We start from the raw sequence: 25476 nt of genomic DNA, 5'->3' as shown, positions 1-25476 counted from the left end.
ATATTATAACCAAAGAATTCGGCCTATACTAACAGGATGGGTGTCCATCTTTCTAAAAGGTAAGAGTTTAAAAATATGTAGTCATTAAACTGCGACATTTTCACAAATACGTAATGACACACAATAGTTAGAATATGAACAACATTAAATATGTTTTTATCAGCGTGTTCTGAATTACGATCTTGGGTACCATGTGCTAATGGGGCCTATGGAAGTAGTACAGTAAGACCCCTCCTTTAGGATACACCTATTACACACCTCATGGAACTAATGAGGGGAGGGTTTAGGTTTTAATACTACGGTCAATTCCTATCAAGCGCATCCTCCTATTAAGGCAGATGTTGGGTCCAAAACAAACCCTCTAATTAAGTTCTACTTTATTCTATTTGTTTACACCAGTTGGACAAAAACCTCTATTCATGATCTTCCCACTGTTTTAACTTATACGGTAAATATTTATACTTCTATTTATACTTCTACTTATCATCGGGACGCCGTGTCAATAAGCGATTCCTGTTATTCTTTTAAATCGCTTTTCATGTTTGTATCTAAATTGAATTGAAACAACCTCTAGCCTACAATAATAAGCCTACATTTATACAGAAACAACCCCCGTCAACTCCAAAGCAGTGGGGTATACCTAGCATTTGAAACAAAGAAACGCTGCCAGTTTGAATTATATTATATATTTTATGAGTTTGAAATTCTTAACACATAACCCCAGCAAAGTTTATATCTCAATATCTTGGTAAACAAATGATATTGACAATATGATTATTGCAAGGTGGGCCGGCAGGTAGTATGTAGTGGGCGGCCACCTACACAGCTTCTAAAGACATACTGTACACGTTGACTTTATCAACAAAAAAACAAACTAATTGGTTCCAACTAATGAGAATGATCATTTAGTCGTGATTGGTCACATAAGCCGATTTCTACTTGGCAATTTTTTTCGCGCGAATAGAAAGAGTCAACTTATACGCATGCGTATTCATGTTTCCATCTTCCATATCTCTCCTCTACGCATGCGTGTAAGCTGACGCTTTCGATTCGCGCGAAAAAGATTCGCCTAGTGGAAAATCGGTTTTACGGTCAACTCAGACAGCGTCGTACGACGAGGCCCGACGAAACGTCTTGACTCGTCGGTGCTGTTTCAGTTGAATCCTGACGAGACGAGTCGTCTTGTCATAGCATCAGGTGTAGTTAGATTTTAGGTCGTCGGGAGAACTTTAAACATGTTTAATTATATTAATAATTATTGTAGGCTAGAGGTTGTTTCGTCGGGCCTCGTCTTACGAAGCTGTCTGAGTTGCCCTAGTTGCGTTGTGCTGGCGTCCTTGCGATGCGTTCGAGTGGGAATATGCAGTTACGCTGTTAAGCTCTATCTACACTATCAAACTAGTTTAACAAAAGAATGTGATGTGCCCAATTATGGTAGTGATATGACATCATCATGTCCATATTATGGGCACATCACATTTGTTGCCACATAAAGTTTGATAGTGTAGACAGAGCTTAACAACAGAGGAAATATTATTCTATCCAAGGTTAAAAGTGATAGCATAATCCAATGTAGGCCTAGCCTATACTAATCAATTTTTACCTCTTTTTTTTTTAAACAGAAAAATGTTGCGATGCCATCAATGAATGAACTTCAAACGCAGATATTGATTCAGTAGTTATTTTTATTCCAGCACCTTTTGTTTTATTAATTTTCATATTAAGTAGTTTCATTTTCACTTATTATTATGTCAACAGATCAGACGAATACATAATGTACAGTCCAAAGATAAAGAAGAAAGACCTGATTACGTTCGATTCTGCTCAGCTGATTAAAGCAAAAAAATATGGAAGTCCCAAAACAAACATCACCACTGCGCAAATGCAAAAGCCACATACAGGATCCAAAGTTAACTCCAATTGTAGAATCAAAACCAACCAAAGATTAACAGTGACTAGTCAAGCGTATCGACATAGTCCAAGTCCAAGACCAGTACCGGCACCACAGTTGATTATTGGCCAGTCGATGAAACGACGTGAACATCCACCGAAAACTACTAAAAACCTGATCATGAATGGAGAGTGTAATGGAAAGACAAGTAGTCCTCCTAATGATATTAGGAATGATGGAGACAGTAAGAAATCACAAGGGCCAACGGTTGGGGGATGTCCTGTCATGTCCAGATCGTCTGCACAGCAAGGGCCAACGGTTGGGGGATGTCCTGTCATGTCCAAATCGTCTGCACAGCATCAGCAGTTTGTAAAGATACAGAATTTTTCATCTGGAAAGCAATACGTCGATACCTTACACCAAAAAAGAGAGGTATGTTGTCTTCCTAACATTCAAATTTGACTCACGCGTGCTTATCGATAATGCGCGCGTATTTTTATGTATTCGTGATGTCACCTTCGTACGTATTTAATGTAAATATTCTCACATTATACCTAACATGCTCATTATATATTTCTATATGGAAATGGAATGCATAATATTCCATGTTACTAATACTCTCAACTTTGAGGTTGGTTCTTCCCACTGGACGCAACGCAAGGACGTACGCGCAACGCAAGCGAGTAGACCAATCACAAGCGACGGTTTGAATAATCCTTCGCCTGGGATTGATTCAATTACTTGCGTTGTGCCTACATCTTTGAGTTGCGTCCTAGTCATGGCAACCAAGCTTTAAAGGTACAAATATCGTAATACTGTTTTCTATCTTCATAATACTTGTATATGGTTGTTGACTTTGACTAAATGCGTGTAAAGTACGTTTATTGTTGACTTAGTTATGCCTAATAACTGAACGTCGATAATTGTAGTTTGGTATTTGGCTGCTTATCAAATTCATAGTTACAATACAATTTAATAACTGAACACAATCGGAATAAATACCTTTTATGGTACGCTAACCCAAACAGATTACTTCTGCAACTATATCAATGACCGCTCTGACATTAACAATAGTTAATGATCACCTATAGCACGACAAAGTGACGAATTAAATTCTAGTTAATTGTTAATGTTGCGGTATGTTGTATGACGTGTGCCACCGTTGTGTGTAGCTTCAATAAATATTATCAATAAACATTATTATAATAGTTTATCCTACTATAATTTCTTATTATGAAATAATTATGGAATTCTGAGAAAGACACAACAATGAATAAATACATTTCCGTTTCTACGTTACGTATTAGTTCCGGTCAATATACAGTAGGCTACTTTGATCGTCCTCATACATTTCCGTTTTAATTTCCTATGTTTTTATATTATTTTTCTTCTACTATTGAGGTTTGAAAATTGTTGATAATTAAATTCATTTAACCCTTATTATTTTCTGTTGGTTGTATTGTACTTATACACACGACTTTAATACTTTACATTTTATTTTCTGTTGGTTGTATTGTACTTATACACACGACTTTAATACTTTACATTTTATTTTCTGTTGGTTGTATTGTACTTATATACACGACTTTAATACTTTACATTTTATTTTCTGGTGGTTGTATTGTACTTATACATACGACTTTAATACTTTACATTTTATTTTCTGGTGGTTGTATTGTACTTATACATACGACTTTAGTACTTTACATTTTATTTTCTGTTTGTTGTATTGTACTTATATACACGACTTTAATACTTTACATTTTATTTTCTGGTGGTTGTATTGTACTTATACATACGACTTTAGTACTTTACATTTTATTTTCTGTTTGTTGTATTGTACTTATATACACGACTTTAATACTTTACATTTTATTTTCTGGTGGTTGTATTGTACTTATACATACGACTTTAATACTTTACATTTTATATTCTGGTGGTTGTATTGTACTTATACACACGATTTTAATACTTTACATTTTATTCTATTTTGGCTGTAGGCCTATTGTACTTACACTTTATTATTTATCTAAAGGCGACTTTAATACTTTACATTCCTTTTTATGTCGATGCTTCTACTCTGTATGGGTACAATAAAAAAGAGATTGGTTGGTTGATTATAAATAGGCAAGTTACACAAAATAAAACATTCCTTAGATCGTAAAACCTTGAAAAGAAGCCAATGGACTTATATTTTAAGAATTCTCTTCTACCAGACAGGAGATAATAAAAATTCAATAAATGAACCATTTTATATGTAGAATTACTGATGATCAGACTGTGTCTCCATCTTAGGAAACCAAATTTCAGAAATGAAGTAAGACATTGTGTTTCATCAAGTTTGGCATCATTCAAAAATCTAATGCTTTTAACCCGAATGTTCTTTTTTAATTCTATTTAGACAACTGTAACATGTTCGGAACAACGTTGCTTCGGCTCTATGATGTTTCCAGAAAAAGCTTCGACGGATCCAAGACCAAAAGAAGTAGTGTTGAGCCACGCTGTCGACTTTATCAATGAGTATTACGACCATATTAAAAAGTACGTTTCTACCATTGTACCTTGATCGCCACGCTAGAGAAAATTGCGTTCCACTTTATCAATGAGTATTAATACGACCGTATTAAAAAGGACGTTTTTACCATTGTACCATGATCGCCACGCTTAAACTCAAATTGCGCTCCACGTCAAGATAATAATAATAATAAGGTTTATAGAGCGCACATAACCACAAAGTGCTCAAGATCGTCTCTAAATAGATGTTATAAGCCCGTTTCGCAATTACAATTTAACTTTTGCACCCCATACACCATTTCTACACCACAACAAATACAACTGTTTCATTTTCTTTTATAAGTTTTTATTTTAACTGTATTGAAATGGAGTGAGTGCAGAATCTGTTTCGTATTTAGTCTATTCTCACTCCTGGTTATTTTTCATTGGTGACCGAATACATATTATTATTATTATAACCAACTTTCACGTTCTTGGGCATCCTAAATTTAGTACTTACAATACTCATAAATAATTACGAACATTATTACAATTTTTAAGACGGTCAAGCCCACTATATGAAGGTAGGATGAAGGAAGTACAGGAGAGCATTGAGGCAACAGGAACGTACAAACTCACAGAAAAAGAACTAATATTTGGAGCTAAGATGGCTTGGAGGAATTCCGCCCGATGCATTGGTAGAATACAGTGGTCTAGACTACAGGTATATGACGTAATTGAATTTCTTACTAACGTTTTCATTTAAAGTGACATTTAACCCTTAAGATGGTAATGATGATGTCATTACTTTCTGGGTTTTACCTCTTTATTATTTATATTTAAATTGTTATGTTGTTTACCTTGAAAGAGAAAGAAATAAATGTTATTATGAATGAATGATCGAATAATGTTGATTGTGATGTTGAGTATCGGTGTGACAATGTTGATAACATTTATAATGTTGATAGGTAATGCTCTTAACACATAAGTATTATTTAACGTGTTATCATAATGTTGTATTGATAAGGTAAGGAGACTGTAAATATTGATATGTTATCATATAGTGTATTTGTTGCTATATACACCACACCTACAACAACCTATCGAAACAATTGATATTAATAGATGCCTGTAGATTTATATAGCACATAATGCTGGTGTCTTACATTTTAAATAGCAGACAATATGGGTTTTAAAATGGTCAACAGATGCATATTTCACTATCGACGCAACGTAACGCAATCTACGCAACGTAACGCAATCTACGCAACGTAAGAAAGTGCCCTTCCAATCATTGTATTTGCTCCCGCCTGCGTGAAATCAAACCTACGATGTTTGCAGCACTTGTGCCGTCGGTTCCCACTTGTGATTACGCAATACAGCACTTTGCGTCAATACGTCGTAGCGTTACGTTGCTAGTCGAAACCAAGCTTAAATGGTATAATGTCCAACCAAATCAAGTGAACACACACTTTAAACAACTTTGTTTACCGCTGTACTATGGTGACCATTCCAGAATATACCTTGATCGACATAAGGTCAATTTGTTTTGATAAGATATTCAAAATACAATGAAGTCTACGATCAAATCATCGTTACTATCTCGTTAGTTTGGTTTATATATCGTTTGTTAGCTTCTGTGGGAGTATTTATCGATTTGTTTCGAGGGATAGTGCATGACTAATCAATGTTGTAAAGGTTTAATACACTTCATGTCATTTTCATAAAATAGGAAATAAACAGACCTATACTCATTAAGCTTGGTTTCCACGTAACGACGTACTGTCAGCGCAACGCAAGTGAGTTAACCAATCACAGGCGAATGTCGAATGATTCTCGGGTGGTGATTGGTGGAATTATTTGCAGCGCGCTTATGTCCTTACATTGCTTGGAAACCAACTGTAAGAAAATTACATGCTTCGTCTTTCTCCGTCATGAAAACATTTAACATTTTAAAAAATTAATTCACTACCGGTAGGCCTACAGTGTATTTTTTAATACTGTTTAATTTAAAAGGTCAAAGGTCAACGCAAATGGTCACACCCATGCGTAAAGTCCACATTAAATAATCATCAACATTCAGAACACGCGCAAAATTATGTTGTGAATACGTATACGTACTAACTTGCTATATTATATTCATTTTTGTAGGTGTTTGATGCCCGGAATGTGAGCACGGCTTCCGAGATGTTCCAAGCTATCTACTCACACATCGTGTACGCAACCAATAAAGGAAATATAAGGTGTGTTTGATACACGGAGGCCTGTTTATACTTATATTTACCTACCTACCAGCCGATTCTACTTTGTCCAAGTTAAATTACATTTAACATAAATTGTAATGTAACTCTTCCCTGGTCCAAGTACTTTCACTTGCACTGATGAAGGGCTAGTGTTGCTAGCTTTTCTGGCTGTTTTACTTTTCGCTTTTTTTTGTATCTCCATTGAGATCCAACCACTGATACCCACAGTATTTTCATTTTGTTCAGTAATTTGCCTTTGGATTTATATATTCAAGTATATATTTATACTTGGCAACGTAGTGTAAGCAAAATACATTAATCAAAATATGAAACACATTGTTTCAAAAGTCCTATTAAACATGACAACATGGTGATGTAGACAATGGCAAACAAATACACATACATTAAAACATGGTGGAACAGATTATGTTAAAAAATAAGTGTTATGAAATCATGACGACGTAGCAATGTACGTAATGTTCTGCACGCCTTTCATTTTAACGTTCTCATCACATGCAAAGGATCTATCAAACTCATATTAGTTTCGTAATAATAGTTATAGATTATTCTAGCAATATCAACATTCTTCAGCTAGACAATTATTGCGTGAAAGTTTATACAATTTGACTCAGCTGCTAACGCAAGGTACAAATATTACCAAGTATCCATGGTGAATAATCACGGGCTAATCGTAATTTTAATGCGTCTAAAAAATAATTCCATATTTACTTTGAAAAGCATTATAAAAAACACTTACAAAGTGATAACTATTGGTATTTTAGAAAAATAACTTTATAGACGATTTTCCAGGATAGCTTAAAAGGATAGCTTATTTCCATTGAGGCCATTATTATAATCTAAAATAAATAAGTACTTTGCGTTTACACATAAATATAGCAAAAATATAAATGTCAAAATAAGTGAATTAAAATATTTATGACTAGTTATGGTTTGAAAGTACTGAGCTGTGATTTAACTCTTTTCTTAAATTACTCTTGCTTTTAATTTGATTATACATATTGAGGAAGGTTTTTCCATTCCGTTATTATGCATGAACATTTTTAAATATTCATAAAAAAACTAAATACGGATTCAATTTGCTTGTTTAATTATGCAAATTGCATGTAGACTCAAGGAAGAGTGAGATTACTCTTGTAAAACTATACTAGGTCCAAGGATTTATAACTGTTATCCTTGGTAGGAAAGTTGTTTTAAAAATACTTTTACGTCAAATGTTCACTTACAATATTAAACCTATCCCATCATATCATAATATGATTACATTCATATTATATGGACTTAATCAATTTCTACAAATGCAAGTAGCATCATTCTGCTGACGAGAGAGAGAAAAAAAAGTAGATGGGCCTAAATATAACATTTTTACTGTTATTTCCCTTCAGATCCACGATGACAGTGTTCCCGCCAAGGGCCAATGGAAAGGACTTCCGTGTTTGGAACAACCAGTTAATCAGTTACGCGGGCTACGCGCAACCGGACGGTTCCATTATTGGCGATCCGGCAAATGTGGAATTCACAGAGGTAAATCTTACTTAAAACTTATTGTGTGTGGCATTACATAGGCTAATGTGCCTCTTGTGACCCACAGCCAGTTATGCTTCGAAGCCCAGAATGGTATTAAAATTTTCCAAAGAAATTGCATTTTATTTGTCGGGCATTTGTATGATTTGTTTTATTTTTTTTGAATGCGCCTTGAGCACTCTTGAGTGGTATGTGCGCTATAAAAATCCTGTTATTATTATTATTATTAAAGTTCTTATTCGGACCAATACTTGTCCAATTTTCTTTCAAAACTTGATTGTGATTTGAAGAGACCGCTTCGGAAGCTGTTGTAATCTATGTATTGTATAATATATCCGGTATTTATATTTAAATAAAACACCGAGATATCCTTCTTCTAGAGAACGTGATAAAGTCAAATCGATCAATCAGCGCTTTCAGTTCGGTATAATAATTAACAATTCCAACTGAACTGTATTACTTATAATTCAAAATATTTCATTATGTTTTATGATGATCCTATCAGGTGTGTAAGAGTCTTGGTTGGAAAGGTGCTGGTGGCAACTTTGATGTCTTACCCCTTGTACTATCCGCCAATGGAAAAGAGCCAGAGATGTTTGACCTTCCACTGAGCGCAGTTTTACAGGTCGAATTTTCACACCCTTCGTAAGTTATAAGAATTCAGGTGTCAACACATTTTATGAATAATAGTTTAGCCTAATGTGATGTCGTTGATGGATGTGTCACAGTCTGTAACGTTATTTTAATATGTCGATTACAGGAAAGCAAATCTTTGGATGGAATATTAAAAACCACAAATTCATGTAAAAGTTTATCGCGAATAGCTTGCGCGACGCATGATGGGAAGGGTTTGGGAGCAAACGTCACGACGCGTACGTACATGATTTGTTGTTTGTAGGTGGTACGCATCGTGACGTTTGATCCCAAACCCTTCCCACCATGCATTGTGCAATGACATTCCTCGCGAAGTCAATCTATTTGCAATAAACCTTATAGATCAAGTATTTTTAATTGCAGTTTTGATTGGTTCGCTGCTCTTGGATTAAAATGGTACGCGCTACCGGCTGTTTCCTGCTTGCTATTGGACATAGGCGGGATCGAGTTTACCGGTGCACCTTTCAATGGGTGGTATATGGTAACAGAAATTGGTGGAAGGGATCTCTGCGATCCACAGCGGTATGATATGGCAAAGGTAAGAAACTTCATGGTTTTTAATGCATACAAATACATTTGATTGAAGTTTTTTCTGCATGGAAACGTTTGTATTCTTGCAATTTAAACTTTTGTTGCAGACGGAGAAAGTGACGAATCTACAGAACATTTACTGTACTACCAAACATCTAATTTGCAAAATTTGCTACACATACAGGACGTGTTGCAGATTATTAGATCTCTTGAAAAAATAATTTTGATTCAAAAATTCGATAGAAAAGTTATTTAGGCCTACTACCTGACAAAAAATAGTAAACCGGACGCCCATAGACTATATATATCATAGCTTTTATATGTTTAAGATTTCTATTATGATTTTATTTATTAATTTTTTTTTATAGAAAATAGCACAAGGCATGGGCTTGGACACCAACAGTTATGCGTCACTTTGGAAAGATCGTGCTCTCATTGAAGCGAACCTAGCAGTTCTGTACAGCTTTCAGGTAACTAACTAAACATTCTGTGCAGGACATGTATAGATACATTTATACTTGTCTTTTTTATGTTAGTCCACCAGTCGGCGTTTCGATTTTTGTCTAGAAAAGAACGAGTTCTGTAGCGAACAGAACAGATAGTATGTTGTTATGGTAAATTATGTAGTTAGAGTTTAAATAAAGTGAATTCTCATTTTACTAGTTATCATTTTGTTCAATAGAAAGCTGGAGTCACAATTGCAGATCATCATTCTATGGCGGACTCTTTCCTAAAACACATGGACAACGAGCAACGCTTACGTGGAGGCTGTCCTGCTGATTGGGTGTGGATTGTACCACCAATATCTGGAGGCATTACACCAGTATTCCACCAGGAGATGCTTAACTATAAACTAAGACCTTCATTTGAGTACCAGGTAGGAAACGTTCTTTAAAAAGAGTGGACAAAGTTTGATTAATAATTCTATAACATGTATATACTGTTTTATTGTTTGAAGGTTTTCATGGCGAAATCATTACGTTGACCGTCCTCACTCCTGAGGATCGGACGTAGGCCTATATTGATTGAAACGTCGAGAGACTCAACAGCTCCTTTCTGAACAAAACATACATGGTGTACCGATCAACATTTTCTAACTACTTAAACGTTTTCTAACGATCTTATTTTCTAAATTTAATATTTAGGCTGATGCTTGGAAAATCCACTCTGTAAAAAAGAAGACTGAAGAAAGTCCAAAACACAAGATGAAAGGAATCACCTTCAAGAAAATCGCTAAGTACGAACTTAATTAATTTCCTAAAAATCAGAAGTTGACCAATTACACTACTCTCCACAGGAGAGCAGGTATAAGTCGAACTGGCAAAACTTTTGATGAATTTTCTAATAACAAATGACATTTTCTTTAGCATTTATCAAATTGGATGTTTATTTTTCCAGAGCGGTTTCACTTTCTACTGCAATGATGAACAACGCCATGGCTAAGCGTATAAAAGCGACGATTCTCTATGCCACAGAAACCGGAAAGTCTGAATACTTTGCCGATAGACTTTATGAGGTTTACAAGTACGCTTTCAATCCAAGGGTAAGTATTCGGTAGATTCAATAATCGAGGAAAATGAGGGCCCATCTCAGCCCCTGTTTTTCATAGTTGACAAAACATTGTGATACTGCACGACGCTCTAGCCGGCTATGCGCCAATCGATATGCGCGTTGCCGGCCGCGTGAAATCGATTGGATTTGCCGGCGCCGGACCCGTGCCGGAACAGGTGTGAAAGACCCTTAATGCTGTTTAATTTCTGAATGTTAAGCATGTACAGTAATATTAAAAATGTACTAGACGTACCAATAAACATTATAAGCCAGAACAGTTGTGTTGGCTATCTGGTCTCTCCGGGAGACTATACAAAATACAATATTTAACTCTTTAACTATTATTATTTTATCTTTAGATAATGTGTATGGAGGAATATGATATTACTGATCTTGAAAATGAGAACCTGCTATTGATCGTCACAAGTACATTTGGCAATGGAAATCCTCCATCAAACGGCGAGGTAAGTGATGACTTGCTGACTGACGTCTTCGCTACGTATTCGTAATAAATTTGTCAAATAAAAGAAGACGACACTACACTTACGCGCGCGCCTATGAGCTGTCGGTGACGCGGTGGAGGAAGAGAAAATGAAGAGAAAGTCGTGCAACAACACCCTCTCCCTCTCTTTATCTACACTCTTTTTTATTTTGAATAATCTAAAACTGGCATGTGCATTATTTCTCAGAGCTTCTATGAGAACTTGCAAGAACTGATGCTTGATGAAGAAAGATCTTTAATGAACTTAAGCATGCCAAAGTAAGTTGTATTATTATTTATGATATTTATTTTAGAAAATAGAAAACGGAAATAAAATAATGGTTAAAAACACGTTTCAGATATTTAGAGAGGAGATGGAAAAATCACTTCACCTATGTTACAATTGGAAATTTGGAATCATTACATAGAAAGAAAGACATACATTTTAATAGAAAGAGAAGAGGCTAATCGTAAATAGGCAAAGCTATTCGACTTCCAACTCATTTACGTACCTACTCATTGGTTGGCTGAATGGGGGTTCCTGAACGATAGAAGGTTGTAAAACAACGCCCCCTATATATATTTATATTAGAAAACTTTCTGTCAAAAAGTACAGATCTTTGATATCCCTATTATATTTAAGTACAGTAATGTTATAGTAAATAAGTAACGTTGAATCCCATTTTGGTACAGGAACTATAGAAAGAAGCATGACAAAATCAGGTACTTTAAATAAACAATATCATTACTAACACTATAACAATGAAATGGTTTCTTTGTTGTTTTTGTAATCCTAATAAATAAATGTTTAACATAATACGTTCTAGATGGCGATTCGGTTAAATATCCGATAAAATATGTTTGAAATAATAAAAACATTTGTAAAGAAATCTAATCTCTTTATTCAGTCTATGGTATACATTTGTTGTTTGGACAACACTGTATTGTTGTTGGTAATAATAATAACGGAAAGGTACTAAAATTAACGTTATAACATCATGATGTTTCGTGTTCTAGTATTATTCACCACCTTCAGAATGTGATACACACATAATACGAAGGAAAAAAACTATCATAGCTATACTTCTAGCTATACTAATAACTGCACAGGGTCAAGAGAAAGATTAACAACATTGATAGTGATGAAACATAACTATTTACTTAGGCACATTTTCTTTTTTTTGAATTAAAATTACAATTTGTTGTGTTGGTAATAATAATTAATTTTGTATAAGCTTTAAACAAATAATTAACTACCTTTTTCACAATTGTCTTTATTTTTTTATTGGTATTTTTATATGGTTTTTGCTATTGCTTAATATTGTATTTGTTTTTTCTTGTATGTGCAGCCCATAATGTTTTAATGTTTTATATTTTTAGTATGTACATACAATGATTGCTGCTTTTTTTTATATTTTTATACCGAAATAAATAAATAAATTTTTCCGCCCTCATGAAAAAAGCATGAATCTTTGGTTTGTCTTAAGCTTGGTTCCCACTAGGACGCAACGCAGTGACGTAAGCGCAACGCAAGCGAGTTGACCAATGACAAGCGACAGTTCGAATAATCCATATTTGCACAGACGTTCTTGTGTCCTATTTTCTATAGTGTAACAGTATTAGTGTTTTCTCTTAGGTTTGCAGTGTTTGGTTTAGGCTCCAAAGCGTACGTTAAATTCTGTGCGTTTGCTAAGGATCTCGACCGTATTCTCATTCGTCTTGGTGGTGAACGCATTTTTAAAGTTGGTGAAGGAGATGAACTCGGAGGTCAAGACGTGTCATTCAATAATTGGACACGTGATGTATTTAAGGTAAATAATTCGATAATAAATCAAATGGTTTCTAAGATTGATCGATCAAAATGAAGAACAGTGAAGTAAAGAATGTATCACTTCCATGTAAAGATGCTCCTTCTTTTTTACAATATTGCAGAACATACATTTTTACTGTTTGTGTTGAATTTCAGAAATCGCTAGAAGAATTTTGTCTTGAAGACGACGAGAACTACAAGGAAGCCGTCAAGATGTTGACAACAGAGGGACAGCAGTGGGACAAATCAAATTGGAGATTTGTTGAGACAAATAAGAAAGGAATAGATGTCTCAGAAGGACTCGGCACTATTAATAAAAAGACAGTCAGCGCATGCAAGATTTTGTCAGTAGAAAATTTGCAATCTGAACAATCTGGGTAAGTCTGGGTTAAAAAAAAGCACATGACTTTTAACAAACAGCGGATATGTCTTTTTTCCCGGGAAATAAATAGACAGAAGTGCAAGGTTCACTGAAAGCTTATACTGGAAGGTAATAAGGAAATAAAGTTAAAAACACTTTCCAGTTTTCCATTTTATCATTTTAATGTTGAATGTAGACTTTAGCACAATAACAAACCATTCTGCTCAAAACATAAAAATATGGAAACAAATCGTGGGAAGCGTAATGTCGGAAAGACGAAAAACGTTTCAAGAGAGGAGAGAATGTTTAAGTTTAAAAACTTCTCCTTTCAGTCGTTCTACCATTCTAGTGAAGATGTCAACAGGAGGCCTAGATGACATGGATTACGAACCAGGAGATCATCTGGCAATATTCCCAGCCAATGAAGACAGTCTTGTCAATCGAATAATCACAAGAACTGATTTACAAGGCATTCAACCAGATGTTGTCACTAAGTTGGAGAAGCAAGAAATGAAAACGACTCTCCTAGGTAAGCTAAGACTCCTACTCTCCTACTTAAGCTCCGGTCACACTATATAATGCATTTGCGCACAAGAAGGCACTCAATCACAAAGGACGAAACCAATTTAAACGACTCTACATGAAATAATGAAATGGTATATCAATTAAAATCTTTATTTATTCACGAAAAAGTACAGCATGTAAGATAAAACACCTGTTCACGCCACCAAATGTGATTTTCCACGAATTCATATCAATTCGAGATGGGGCAAGAGAATGGTGGTCCCCAAACAGCGAATGTTCTTTACACAAGATAAACTATAGAGATATATAATATCTCTATGAATAAACTGACTAAAAATACACGACGCTACATTATTCCACAGTGAAATAACGTAGCGGCGTGTATATTCACTACTCATTCATGTCTAGAAATGTATGGTAGGTCACACACACAGTTGGTTTCTCTTCTAGGAACTGTCAAAAGTTGGAAAGTAGAAAACCGTCTGCCACAGTGTTCATTGAGAACAGCTTTATCACGATACCTGGATATTACGTCACCTCCTACTCCAGACTTTTTAGCTTTGCTTGCTAATTTCACCGACAATGAAGATGAAAAGAAAAATCTTAACACTCTAGCCGCTGTAAGTATACTATGATAAATGCACCTTTAGGCTAACTTGACACGATAAGATCGAGGATTACTTTCTAGAGGCAGTGAATATAACATTTGTTTTTATTTATGTTAAGGGAACTTCATTGTACGAAGATTGGAAGTTCGAACATCACCCAAACTTAGCAGAAATATTGGAAGAATATTCAACTGTTGAGATTCCAGCTTCTCTTCTCATAGCAGAGTTACCGATGTTAAAGCCTAGATACTATTCCATTAGTTCAAGTCCCCGTATGTTCCCTGGAGAAATCCATCTTACAGTCGCTGTTGTTATTTATACAACTCGTGGTAAGTAGTTTAATTGGCGATTCTTCAAACTGGAAATTTGCTAGAGAGACCCTTCTACAAATCAGGTACAAACGGCAATTCCATTTGCAATCAAGTCCTATTCAACTTTGGTATAGGAGTGGAGGATGGCAGGAGGGGAAGACAACCTATATAATTTGTTGATATTTACACTCATCAATATGAACATCGTTTGGTTACATAGCGCCTTGATCCGATTATGTATACGAAAATAATCGGTTGATTAAATTACATTTGTGAGTGATAACAATAACAACAATATATATTTCAGAGGGCCAAGGTGTTGAACACAATGGCGTTTGCTCAACATGGCTAAGCACAAGAAAACAGGGAGATGAAGTGGCAGCTTATACTAAATCGTAAGTATCTAAATAAAAATATGAGTAAACCTACTTTACCAGAAAAACTTACATTCAGTAAACATTTAGTGTAGCTTTGCAAAATGCTGCATACCTATATAAAATAATGCAGTAAGTAACTTTCTAAAACTTCATATCGAATATCAGTTTTTGTTAATTAGGCCTAAATGAAAATGTTCACTACTGGTGGTACGAATCACAAACCACTTTTTTTAAATTTCGGTTCCATTCTTACAAAATGTATTAATTCGTATCAGCAGCCAGCGTTAATTAATTATTCTTAGTACAATGATATATTGTTTTATTTTGAAACATCGAGTAAAATGTTGGAGACATGTGGTGTATTGCAAACCTGTAATATACTCTTATTCTCTGACAAAACTAATTAATGAAAAATACAGAGCCAGTACGTTCCACATCCCAAGCAACCCATCAACACCAGTGGTTATGATCGGTCCTGGCACAGGTATTGCGCCTTTCCGTGGCTTTTGGCAAGACAGGGTACACTACTTAAATGACAAGCAAAACAACGGCAAGCTGTCAGCAGATTGGAAGCTGTATTTCGGGTGTCGACGTTCTGATATGGACCACATTTATAAAGATGAGATGCAAGACGCCCTCAACGGAGAAGCTCTTACTGACTTGTTTACCGCGTATTCAAGAGAACCTGGTCAGCAAAAGGTGAGTTTATTATTTAGCTTTTACGAACATTCTAGAAAACAGAATGTTTTCGAAAGTTGTTTCACTACGATGCATGCACTATTACTTGATTTATAATAATAATCACATTGATTTGAATCGTCTCGTTTTATTTATAATAATAATCACATTGATTTGAATCACATTGATTTGAATCGTCTCGTTTTATTTATTATTTAAAAGGGAAGTTAGTAATTAGCAGAAGAAGGAGAAAGAGGAGAAGAGAAACTTTTGACGTCCGAAAAGGAAAAAAATACAACCGTTCACTATAAACTAGATTTGAACTCGTCACCAGGACGAGTTAGTTTGTTCCGTTTCAATTTCAACGTGTACCGTGCACGTTGACATATACATGCGAAGTGGGTGTATTATTCTATGCGCATAAAGTCACGTTAATGGGTTTTTTTTTCTTCTCAGACGTATGTCCAAGATATGCTGATACAAAGCAGTTCTAAGTTCTACAATCACATTATGAATAATGATGGTCATATTTTCGTTTGTGGTGATGTATCGATGGCATCTGGTGTATACAAAGCCTTCTTACAAATCCTAGAAGAAAATGGATTGACGAAAGAGGAGGCTAAGACAACTATGTCCAATATGTTGGTAAGTGACGTTTCTTTATTCATTCATTCAATTTTTTTTTATATAATTACAATAATAACAATCATGATCATGATTACAACTTTTATTGTTTGTACTATTTATTGTTTGGTTCTCATTTTGACGCAATACAACGACGTACGTACGCGCAACGCATGCGAGTTGGCCAATCACAAGCGACAGTTCGGATGACTCATCGTCAAATCATTAAATGCTTGGTTCCCACATTATTTCTTTTTAATTGTTAATTTCAGCGAGAACATCGGTATCATGAAGACATCTTTGGCGTTACACTTCGAACTGATGAGGTGACGCGTCAACTACGAGAGAATGAAACGAATGAAACGAGTGACACGAGTCAACAGCTGGCGTTTAAAACGAGGATAAACCCAGCAAAGAAATAGTAGCTAAACAGGGCCGTACGCAGGATTTTATTTGGGTGGGTGCGGATTAATATATTTTGGACCATTTTCATAATAATGTATAATACACTACAGATTTATTTTAAGACCCTATAAAATGTGGACCTTTTGCAATTTGGGGGGAGGGGGAGGTGCGTACGCACCCGTCGTCATGGTTTTTACTTCTCTATGGCTAAATTATTAATCCCTGGCGTTTATTTGTAACATGTAGGTAAAACCATCACCGTGTTACTATACTCTGTAGGCCTAAGGACACTGGCCTACATTAACAGTTTGGACACAAGTCCCTGTTTCTTTAACGTAGCGCCACCAGGGGCTTTTTATTTTTTAACGAGAGTGCAAGTATGACACGCCATTTGTGCAAACAATTTTTTGAACCTACACTATATTAATTAAAAATTATAGTTCAGTTTATTTTATAACGCATTATGACCTGATAAAATGTACATTATGTAATCTTTCCTCGTCATATATTCGTAAGTTATTGTTTTGATGTAAACATTTGTTAACTGTCCATATAAAAACTTATAAAGAATTTTGTTCCAAAATATTAAGACATTCCATAAAGTTTACGAAATCGTGATATAAAGTTGCCATGGATAACAGACTGCTTCACACTATGACGCAATGCAAAGTAAATTAACCAATCACATGCCAGAGTTGAGATGATCGGTCACTTGTGATTGGTCAAATTATTTGCGCAAGTCATTGTGTTGTACTGTATACTCTAGTAGGGACATGGCTTTAGCATAGTTGTAGGTAACCTTGTAGGAAATATAATTAAATCAAAATAAAAACAAATTATTGTGAATAACGTTTAGCTTGGCGTTTTAAACTAACCAAGCCTTTTTACTTCACAACTGCATTTAGTGTGAAACTGTTTTATACAGTATTTGTAATTTGTATTTTGTAATTTACTTTTGACTTAAGTCATACGGTATTTGTAATTTGTATTATGTAATTTACTTTTGACTTAAGTCATACGGTATTTGTATAAATTATTTGCCAAATTAAATTTAAACTTTAATGCATTTATCAATTGTATTTTGTAAATAAATAAATGATTATTACTACAGTCTATAACAACCCGTTCATACAACAATTTAATAATCAACATGAATAAATTTATTTATCATAAAAACATATTATATAACCGTACATTTCAGTATCAATTAACATAACAAATAAACCATATACCAACAAATACTAGCCCTATTCCTCAAACATTAGGCCTATCAGCTAGGTCTATAGCATAAATTATCAACAATAATTTCTCTTGCTTTTAACTAAAAGGCATTTAGTATTACAGAGATTTACGTTCACACTTAGCCTGGGTTCTGTCCGGTGAAAACTCAGGGCTATGTTACGTTTTTCGATCACACATGTTTTGTACAAAATACGGAATGACTTCAGTGTGAACGGTCTAGTATTCTTAAACACTACACCCATGTTTCAAGATATCTGGACACCGGTCAGTGTGAACGGGGGTTAATGATTCAGGACAATGCTACAGATACAAGCTTCATTTAGTCTGCCATCAGCTTTTTGTTAAACCTCGTTAAATAAAGCATCATAAACAGAACTAATGAACTTAAAAATAAAACTGCAATGTGAGAGTGTGTATGTGATTTACACAACATTTAAAGCTCTGTCTACACTATCAAACTTGTTTGACAAAAAAAAACTATGATGTGCCCAAATATTAAATACTAAATAGTGATAAGACATCATCATGTCCATATATGCACACATCACCTTTTTTTTGTCACATAAAGTTTCATAGTGTAGACAGAGCTTAACAAATGTATTTTTTAGAATATTGTCTATAGCAGATACTTAACTAAATGTGCATTAGTGCACAACTTTAGTATCTCAATTTCATATCTGGGCAACACAAACATTTTAAAGTAAAGTGAGAGACTGTACACGAAAAGAATGCTGAAGACAATAATGAAAAATGTTTGTCAATTTGAGAAAATCTCTTTAAAACCCATTTTGGGTATTTTGCATTATGTTGTCTATTTCTGACCACATGCAATGATTTAACATATGTTTCAATATGATAATATAGTAAAATAATACCACCGTAATACAATATACTGGTATGGATCGATTCATTTACATTATGAAAGACAAAATAACAAAACTAGAACAGATAACACTTAATGAAATTTAAGTAGGGGTAAAAAATATCATTTACTGGTACTTAAGTCCTTTTTAATTTTAATATAAAGGTCAAAGGTTAGTACATTTTGTAGTACTAAATATCCAGCTAAATAAACCCCAACTAATAACAAAACACAAGAGTAGTATTAAACTATAGTATTATATAGTATTAAAACAAGTAAGCAAAATTTATGTTTTACCGATAATTATATTAAACATAAACACAGAAAAATACAATTACTTATTCATCACACATTCTAGAAAAGAAAGAAAACCAGAATCCACTTGCATTTTAGTTGCAATTTAAAAAAACCATTCTGTTTGTTTACCAAATTAACGTCACACACAAAATACATTTTATGGAATGAACAACCCTAATCTATAATATTGATATAAATCTAAACATCTTCCGTCATATTAACAAACATTTTGTTAATCTCATCATTTAAATTTGAATTTATTTTAATACAGTTTGTTACTGTACTGTAACATTTATTAAATCTTAAATAAATAAACATTTTGTTTAACGTCTGGGATTTTCATAAGAAGCTTTACTATATTAGATTTTCTTTCGGCAAACTAAAAGTGGTAATATTTAATTCAGTATTCAATTATTAAAGCAAAAATATACTCTTTCTAAATTAAAAAAACATTATAGGATTATTAACGTTTCATTGAATATCCTAGCTTTATTTTAAAAGATTTAAACCAGTTTACATATGAAATTGAATTTGTTTTTTCAACTCTATTTAGAGAGGGAAACACTTCCAAACTTTACTACAAAAATTGTATTTTTAATTTGATGTATTATCAATACTTCTATGATTTTTATTTCATAAATTAATACTAAAATACTATTTACTACTATGAAAATGTAAAAGTTAAAAAGACAATATCTTTGTTGAAATATCACAAAATTATCAGAGATCATAAAATGTTGGCAATCAAGAAGATTTTAGTTTTTAAATATGTTATAAATGTAATACATGCATTGCTATTTAGGCAAATATATAATAATAAATGTCTATAATACTCCACTACATATCTTAAGTAATTTCTTAGGTAGCGCTTACATTCTTAACTTTTCACCAGATTATCCCAAGTTGCTTTCCAAGGGCTTATGTTTGGAAGAAATGTTTAAAAAGAAATATGCAAAACAAAAAAGAACACAAGGCTAGAAAGGTCATTTAAAAATATCAGGGTCATTTCACTGCTTAAAAATATTCATTTTTTTCAATGTGTGATTGTTATGCAGCATTATGGGATTTTTTTTAAATTTCATTTCAAAACGTATACTTCAAAACATATACGTAACAAGAAAACAGGAAAAAAAATGGATTTGAAAAAAAACACATAAACTATCGTATAAATGATATGCATTATGGGATTGAGCAGGTGCAATGCATTATGGTAGTATTCAAATTCAATGAATGAGTGTCTAGTCAGTTGTTTTACAAGGTCACTTAAAAATAGCAGGGTCATTTTTCCAATGTGTGGTTGTTATGCAGTCCCAGTGCATTATGGGATAGAGGAAGTGCAATGCATCATGGTAATATTCAAATTCATGATAGAACAGCTAGCAACATTTGAAAAATAGTAACTGAGCTAACAGTTTCACAAGGTAATCATTTCAGTGTGTTGGAATGAATAATGTCATCAAAGAAATCTTTGATGTAATATACAGCTAAACAATTCACAAATAAAAAGCGTGTTCATTTAATTTACATAAAGTCTGTTTCACAAATTGTTATCATACTTTTTCATTTATGCAAAAAAACAAATATTGATAGCACCTGAAAATGGATTCAAGTTTTTCAAAAAAGCTTACCTAAAAAAAGTTTTCATAAAAAAAATTGATCTACCGTAACCTAATTTTGCAACCAAACATTCAACTATATCTATGGTTATCAAATGCATTGTTTTGTCATTTATATATTATATATTATGAACTTAAAACAAAACATTACCTTCAACACCAAGTTGCAATAATTAATCTTTACCCATGTGAACGTTCACCTCATTCTACTTTGGTAAAGGCTATTAAAACATTTTATATATTTTCACTGTTACAAAACTACTAATACTATACGAATAGAATGAAATTCCCGGCGACTCCTACTAAGATTTCTCTGGCATAGTAATTTCACACGTATCAGTAAACGGAATTTTCGCAGTAACTGGTATGTACTCTGCTTGCGCAACAACGTCACGCTCTCGCTCGCATTGAAACGGATGATATAATTTCATTGTTGAGGTATAGATGATGTAAGCGAGCGTAATTCCAGCAAGACCGTCCACGAGATAGTGATGACAAGTGTACATGCTGGCCCACAATATCCAACAAACATGGAACACACCGAATCGGTAACCGAACCACGGTCGAAATAACATAACAACTGCCGGCCATGCCACGTGCAGACTTGGAAATGCTCCAAATTTTACTTTTGATTTACCGTACAAGTTATGAAATAACGGATATCCGAGCATGGCGTCAACTCGCTTGAAACCAGCCTCATTGTCAGCTACGGATATAATATTTCCATTTGTGTCATATTGTACAGAGTCTACGAACCAAGGCGAGGCTGTCGGGCTGACAAGCTGAACAAGAACAGCGATAAAGTTCACCCAACCAGCGACCCACAGATACAACGGTACTTCATGTCGTCTCCCAACGTATATCAAGTAAAGAGAAAATACCAACGGCAGTATAAAATGGAACAAGTATGGAATGGCCGCAATAAAATCTAAAACTGGTGAGGTATGACTTGACAGGATCTTATGTGGGTAACAATGAAATAACGAGTGTTCGAGCCACGGAAGAAACGCTGTACTCACATGCTTCTCGTCTAAGCCTAAAAGTTTTTGCAAGTCGTGATAAAAGGTGAATGTGATGAGATAAGCACCAAAAGGTATAAACGCAAGCAGGATCTTGCCGAGGAGTGGCGTGCGCCGCGCCCCGGTGAACCCGCAGTGGACAACCGGAGCCGTCTTTACAAAATTTGTGACTTTGGACACAGCAGTGCCCTGTGTCCAGTGGATTCTTGGTGCCATGATATTAATTTGGAATAATCACTCAGAAAACTGGAAAAAAAATGTAAAAATATATGTTAAAAAATAATAAAATTAATAAATCAACTATTTTACTGGAAATTGAAAAAAAATATGTAAGTATAAAACTTTTCATTTTTTTACCATTGCACAGTAACATTTTGTTTCCAGGTTTGAATAAAAAATGATTATTATGTTAAGAACTCAGTAATCAGTTATAATACAAAATTGTAGGGGATATGTAACTTTAACAGGGTAAAGTATACACCATTATTGTAACTGTATAAATATACCAACTTATTAGTACAATAGCGTATAGTATATGACATTTGTACTGTATAAATACTGTAGACCAACTTATTAGTACAATAGTTCTCACCGAATGACCTCTATAATTGCGGTTATCAATTGTGCACACAATAGTGTAAAAAAACAAATATGCTTTTCTTTCATACAGTACAGTGTTTACAGTAATGTCAGCTTAAAGAATTTCACAATACAGTCTGAGTTAGTAAGTTTCAGGGCAGGCTTCCCCGACACACGTTTGGCAAATTCTGGGTCCAGGTGAGACCCATGACACATTATGCGTAGGTCCTAGGTATCGAAAGGTCTCGTAAATGAAGTGCCAGAGACTAGCACTATAATTAATAAATGTGGTCAAATATTCATTCAAGCATGACCAGATACAATTGTGGTACGGTAGTACAGTACAGTAGTTCAATCAATCTTTGGTGAATTACTACAATGGTTTTAAAAATATTATAATAATAAAGGAGAATTTTATTATTTTATGAATCACACGAAAATACAATGAAGGAATGAATTGGCAAGATTTTATACCAGTTGTCATGGTTACGACAGAAGGTCAAGTGAATTCGAAGAAGAGATTATTAAAATTTAAAGAAAAGATTTTTGAACGGGACAAGGATTTAAAGAAGACTACGCCTCCACATTTTGGAAAAAATGTCAAATATTCATGACAATACAAGCAGAATACAAATACAAATACTTATAATAATTAGAGAGAGAAATGGGCAAACGCTATGTGAATGTTAAAGCCCCCTTCCCTACGTTTTTTAGATCTAATTTAAGATCACAAACTATATTTAATGTAAAAATAATACTATATGGTCCTATTGCGATAACTTTTTTCGTCTTTAAACGGTTAAAATGTGAAAAATAAGTCGATTCTAATAATTATAGCGGCCCGCTATAAATCCCAAAATGCATTGCGCGCAGATTGATATTTTTGTTTTTCACCACCTGTAATTCGCCCACTTTTCGATTGATCGTGAGGCCAAAACAAATGGAAGACTCCTAAGTTTACAGCGAAAATACCGGGTTTTCCCCAATTTGTATCAACGGAGTCTGGCAAAAATAGAAAGACAATTAATGCAGCAACTATACAACGTCAGGCTAGGTATATAGCTAGCGTACGATGTTCGTACGTTACCGATGTTTACCAGCTAGGCCTACAAAACTAAGCCTAGCTAGGCTAGGCCTAAGACCGTCCACGAGAGGTCGATCGCCGCGAGCTACTTAGGTAGTGCATTGTTTCTCACTTTTTATCATAATTTACCATAAAACGTACATTTAAGACAAGGAATGACATGGTTTAATGTTTTTAAAGTGATATATATGTATTATTTTCCAAAAAACGTCCAAAATTGCAGGGAAGGGGTCTTTAATATGAAAGAGATGATCTATCCCTGGTAGGCAGTAATAATTATTGAAACAATACAGGTCATGGGTCAAAGTGTAACCATGGTATATTCATCTGATCTATTGCGCAATATCCATTTGTTTCCTTTAATGAATTAAATATTAAACATCAAGTCAGTGAAATCTGAAAACCAACTGACATGTTGCAATATTTAAAAGCTGATTTGATTAACAGGATATACAATGCAAAGATTTCATGAGATTGTAGTGTTATCAATATTCCATACAGATATAAGTCTTTGGTACTCACTTATCAAATTAGAATGTTACTGTATTGGTATCCTATTTATCATTCAGTAAGTTTGAACTTACTGTAGGTTTAATGGTTTAAATTCTAATTAGTAGCATGCAATGACCTATGAACTCAAATCATTCATTAATGCAAGAAGTCCTTATTGTTCGCAATTTCACACCTTCTTTGATTTCTAATATAAATACCCTTTGACAGTTGATGCAAGAATACAAAGCAGGATTTCCTATTGTGTTAGGGAAGCCAAGCTAAGATAAAATCTGTTTGCACTTCATTATTGTACAAAAATGCTTGTCATCCAAATTTTAAGAAGATGGTTTGGGGCAGGGTATCCATACATTTATTTAAAAAAAAGGTTCAGAAAGACACAATTTCACTTTGGATCATCATAAAGTTACACCCCAGACCAAAGATGGGTGTGGCCTCATTGATACTGTCATGGTCAGTGACATAGAATGTATTTTGAACTCCAAATTACAAGGATGACCTGTTGCTAAGTACCAAAAGTTACAGTTACAGCCGTTGCTCATTTCAAAGCCAACTGGACCAGATTGTCTTTAAAAAATACACTGGCCCTGTGTTGGCGATGGATTTGCCCATCATTCAAAACTCACCATTTTTACATTAAATTGTCAGTCTATTTTTGTTGGGGTAAAGTCCATGTTTTGTGGGTGGCGGCTAAACATGCCGATGGTTCAACTATGCATGCTATATAAACTGACCTCCCCTATTTTAACCGTACTAGTAGTAGGCTAGCTAGCCTAGCTAGGGCTAGGCCTAGCTTTCTAGAAGGAGGCCTAACTAATTAATTCAAATATACGTAACAAAGTACTAGATATACTTCATTCGGTTGCTACTTAGTATAGTATGGTGGACACCCAAACAACTAGTAAGGCCTAGGCCTACTAGTAGGCTATACTACTCTAAGCGGCTGGGCGCGGTATTCCTCTTTTACCCACCCATGATCGATCGACGTCGATGATGATGAGAGTGAGAAGGCTAGCCTAACTAGCTAGCTAGGTAGGCCTAGAATTAGCGATGGAAAGACAATATAAACCTTACCTGTTAATCGAAACAATAATAAACAGAAATTAACACATTTATATTGTGGTTCAGTCCATGATTATTTTAGTTTTCGCTACTGTTGTTGAATTTAAGGGCATTACATAT

General features: G+C 34.3%; 2 protein-coding genes across 3 annotated transcripts; one reads left to right on the top strand and one right to left on the bottom strand.

The window, feature by feature from the left end:
* Positions 1-1844: 1844 nt before the first annotated feature.
* LOC144834901 (nitric oxide synthase 1-like) lies at positions 1845-17849 on the top strand. Of its 2 annotated transcripts, XM_078689881.1 has the most exons (23): positions 1845-2323; positions 4293-4432; positions 4946-5108; positions 6536-6627; positions 8031-8169; positions 8675-8814; positions 9187-9361; positions 9723-9824; positions 10037-10231; positions 10500-10591; positions 10753-10897; positions 11265-11369; positions 11595-11665; positions 12080-12109; positions 13023-13197; positions 13353-13573; positions 13890-14086; positions 14533-14702; positions 14809-15019; positions 15309-15396; positions 15798-16077; positions 16513-16701; positions 16953-17849. In XM_078689881.1, exons 1-23 carry the CDS (start codon positions 1883-1885, stop codon positions 17100-17102), a joined length of 3711 nt encoding a protein of 1236 aa, XP_078546007.1. In that variant the 5' UTR covers positions 1845-1882; the 3' UTR covers positions 17103-17849. The 2 variants fall into 2 exon arrangements, with proteins under 2 accessions (XP_078546007.1, XP_078546008.1); XM_078689882.1 differs by lacking the exon at positions 12080-12109.
* A 349-nt stretch (positions 17850-18198) lies between these two features.
* Positions 18199-25476, bottom strand: LOC144834912 (uncharacterized). Its single transcript, XM_078689897.1, has 2 exons — positions 25364-25476; positions 18199-22367 (listed from the first exon to the last, which is right to left on the bottom strand). The coding sequence occupies exon 2, from the start codon at positions 22335-22337 to the stop codon at positions 21405-21407; it is 933 nt and encodes a 310-aa protein (XP_078546023.1). The 5' UTR covers positions 22338-22367; positions 25364-25476; the 3' UTR covers positions 18199-21404.

The sequence above is a fragment of the Antedon bifida genome, chromosome 2 (assembly GCF_963402885.1).
Source record: "Antedon bifida chromosome 2, ecAntBifi1.1, whole genome shotgun sequence".
Taxonomy (NCBI): Eukaryota; Metazoa; Echinodermata; class Crinoidea; order Comatulida; family Antedonidae; genus Antedon; species Antedon bifida.
This window is presented reverse-complemented; position numbering and strand designations above follow the sequence as displayed.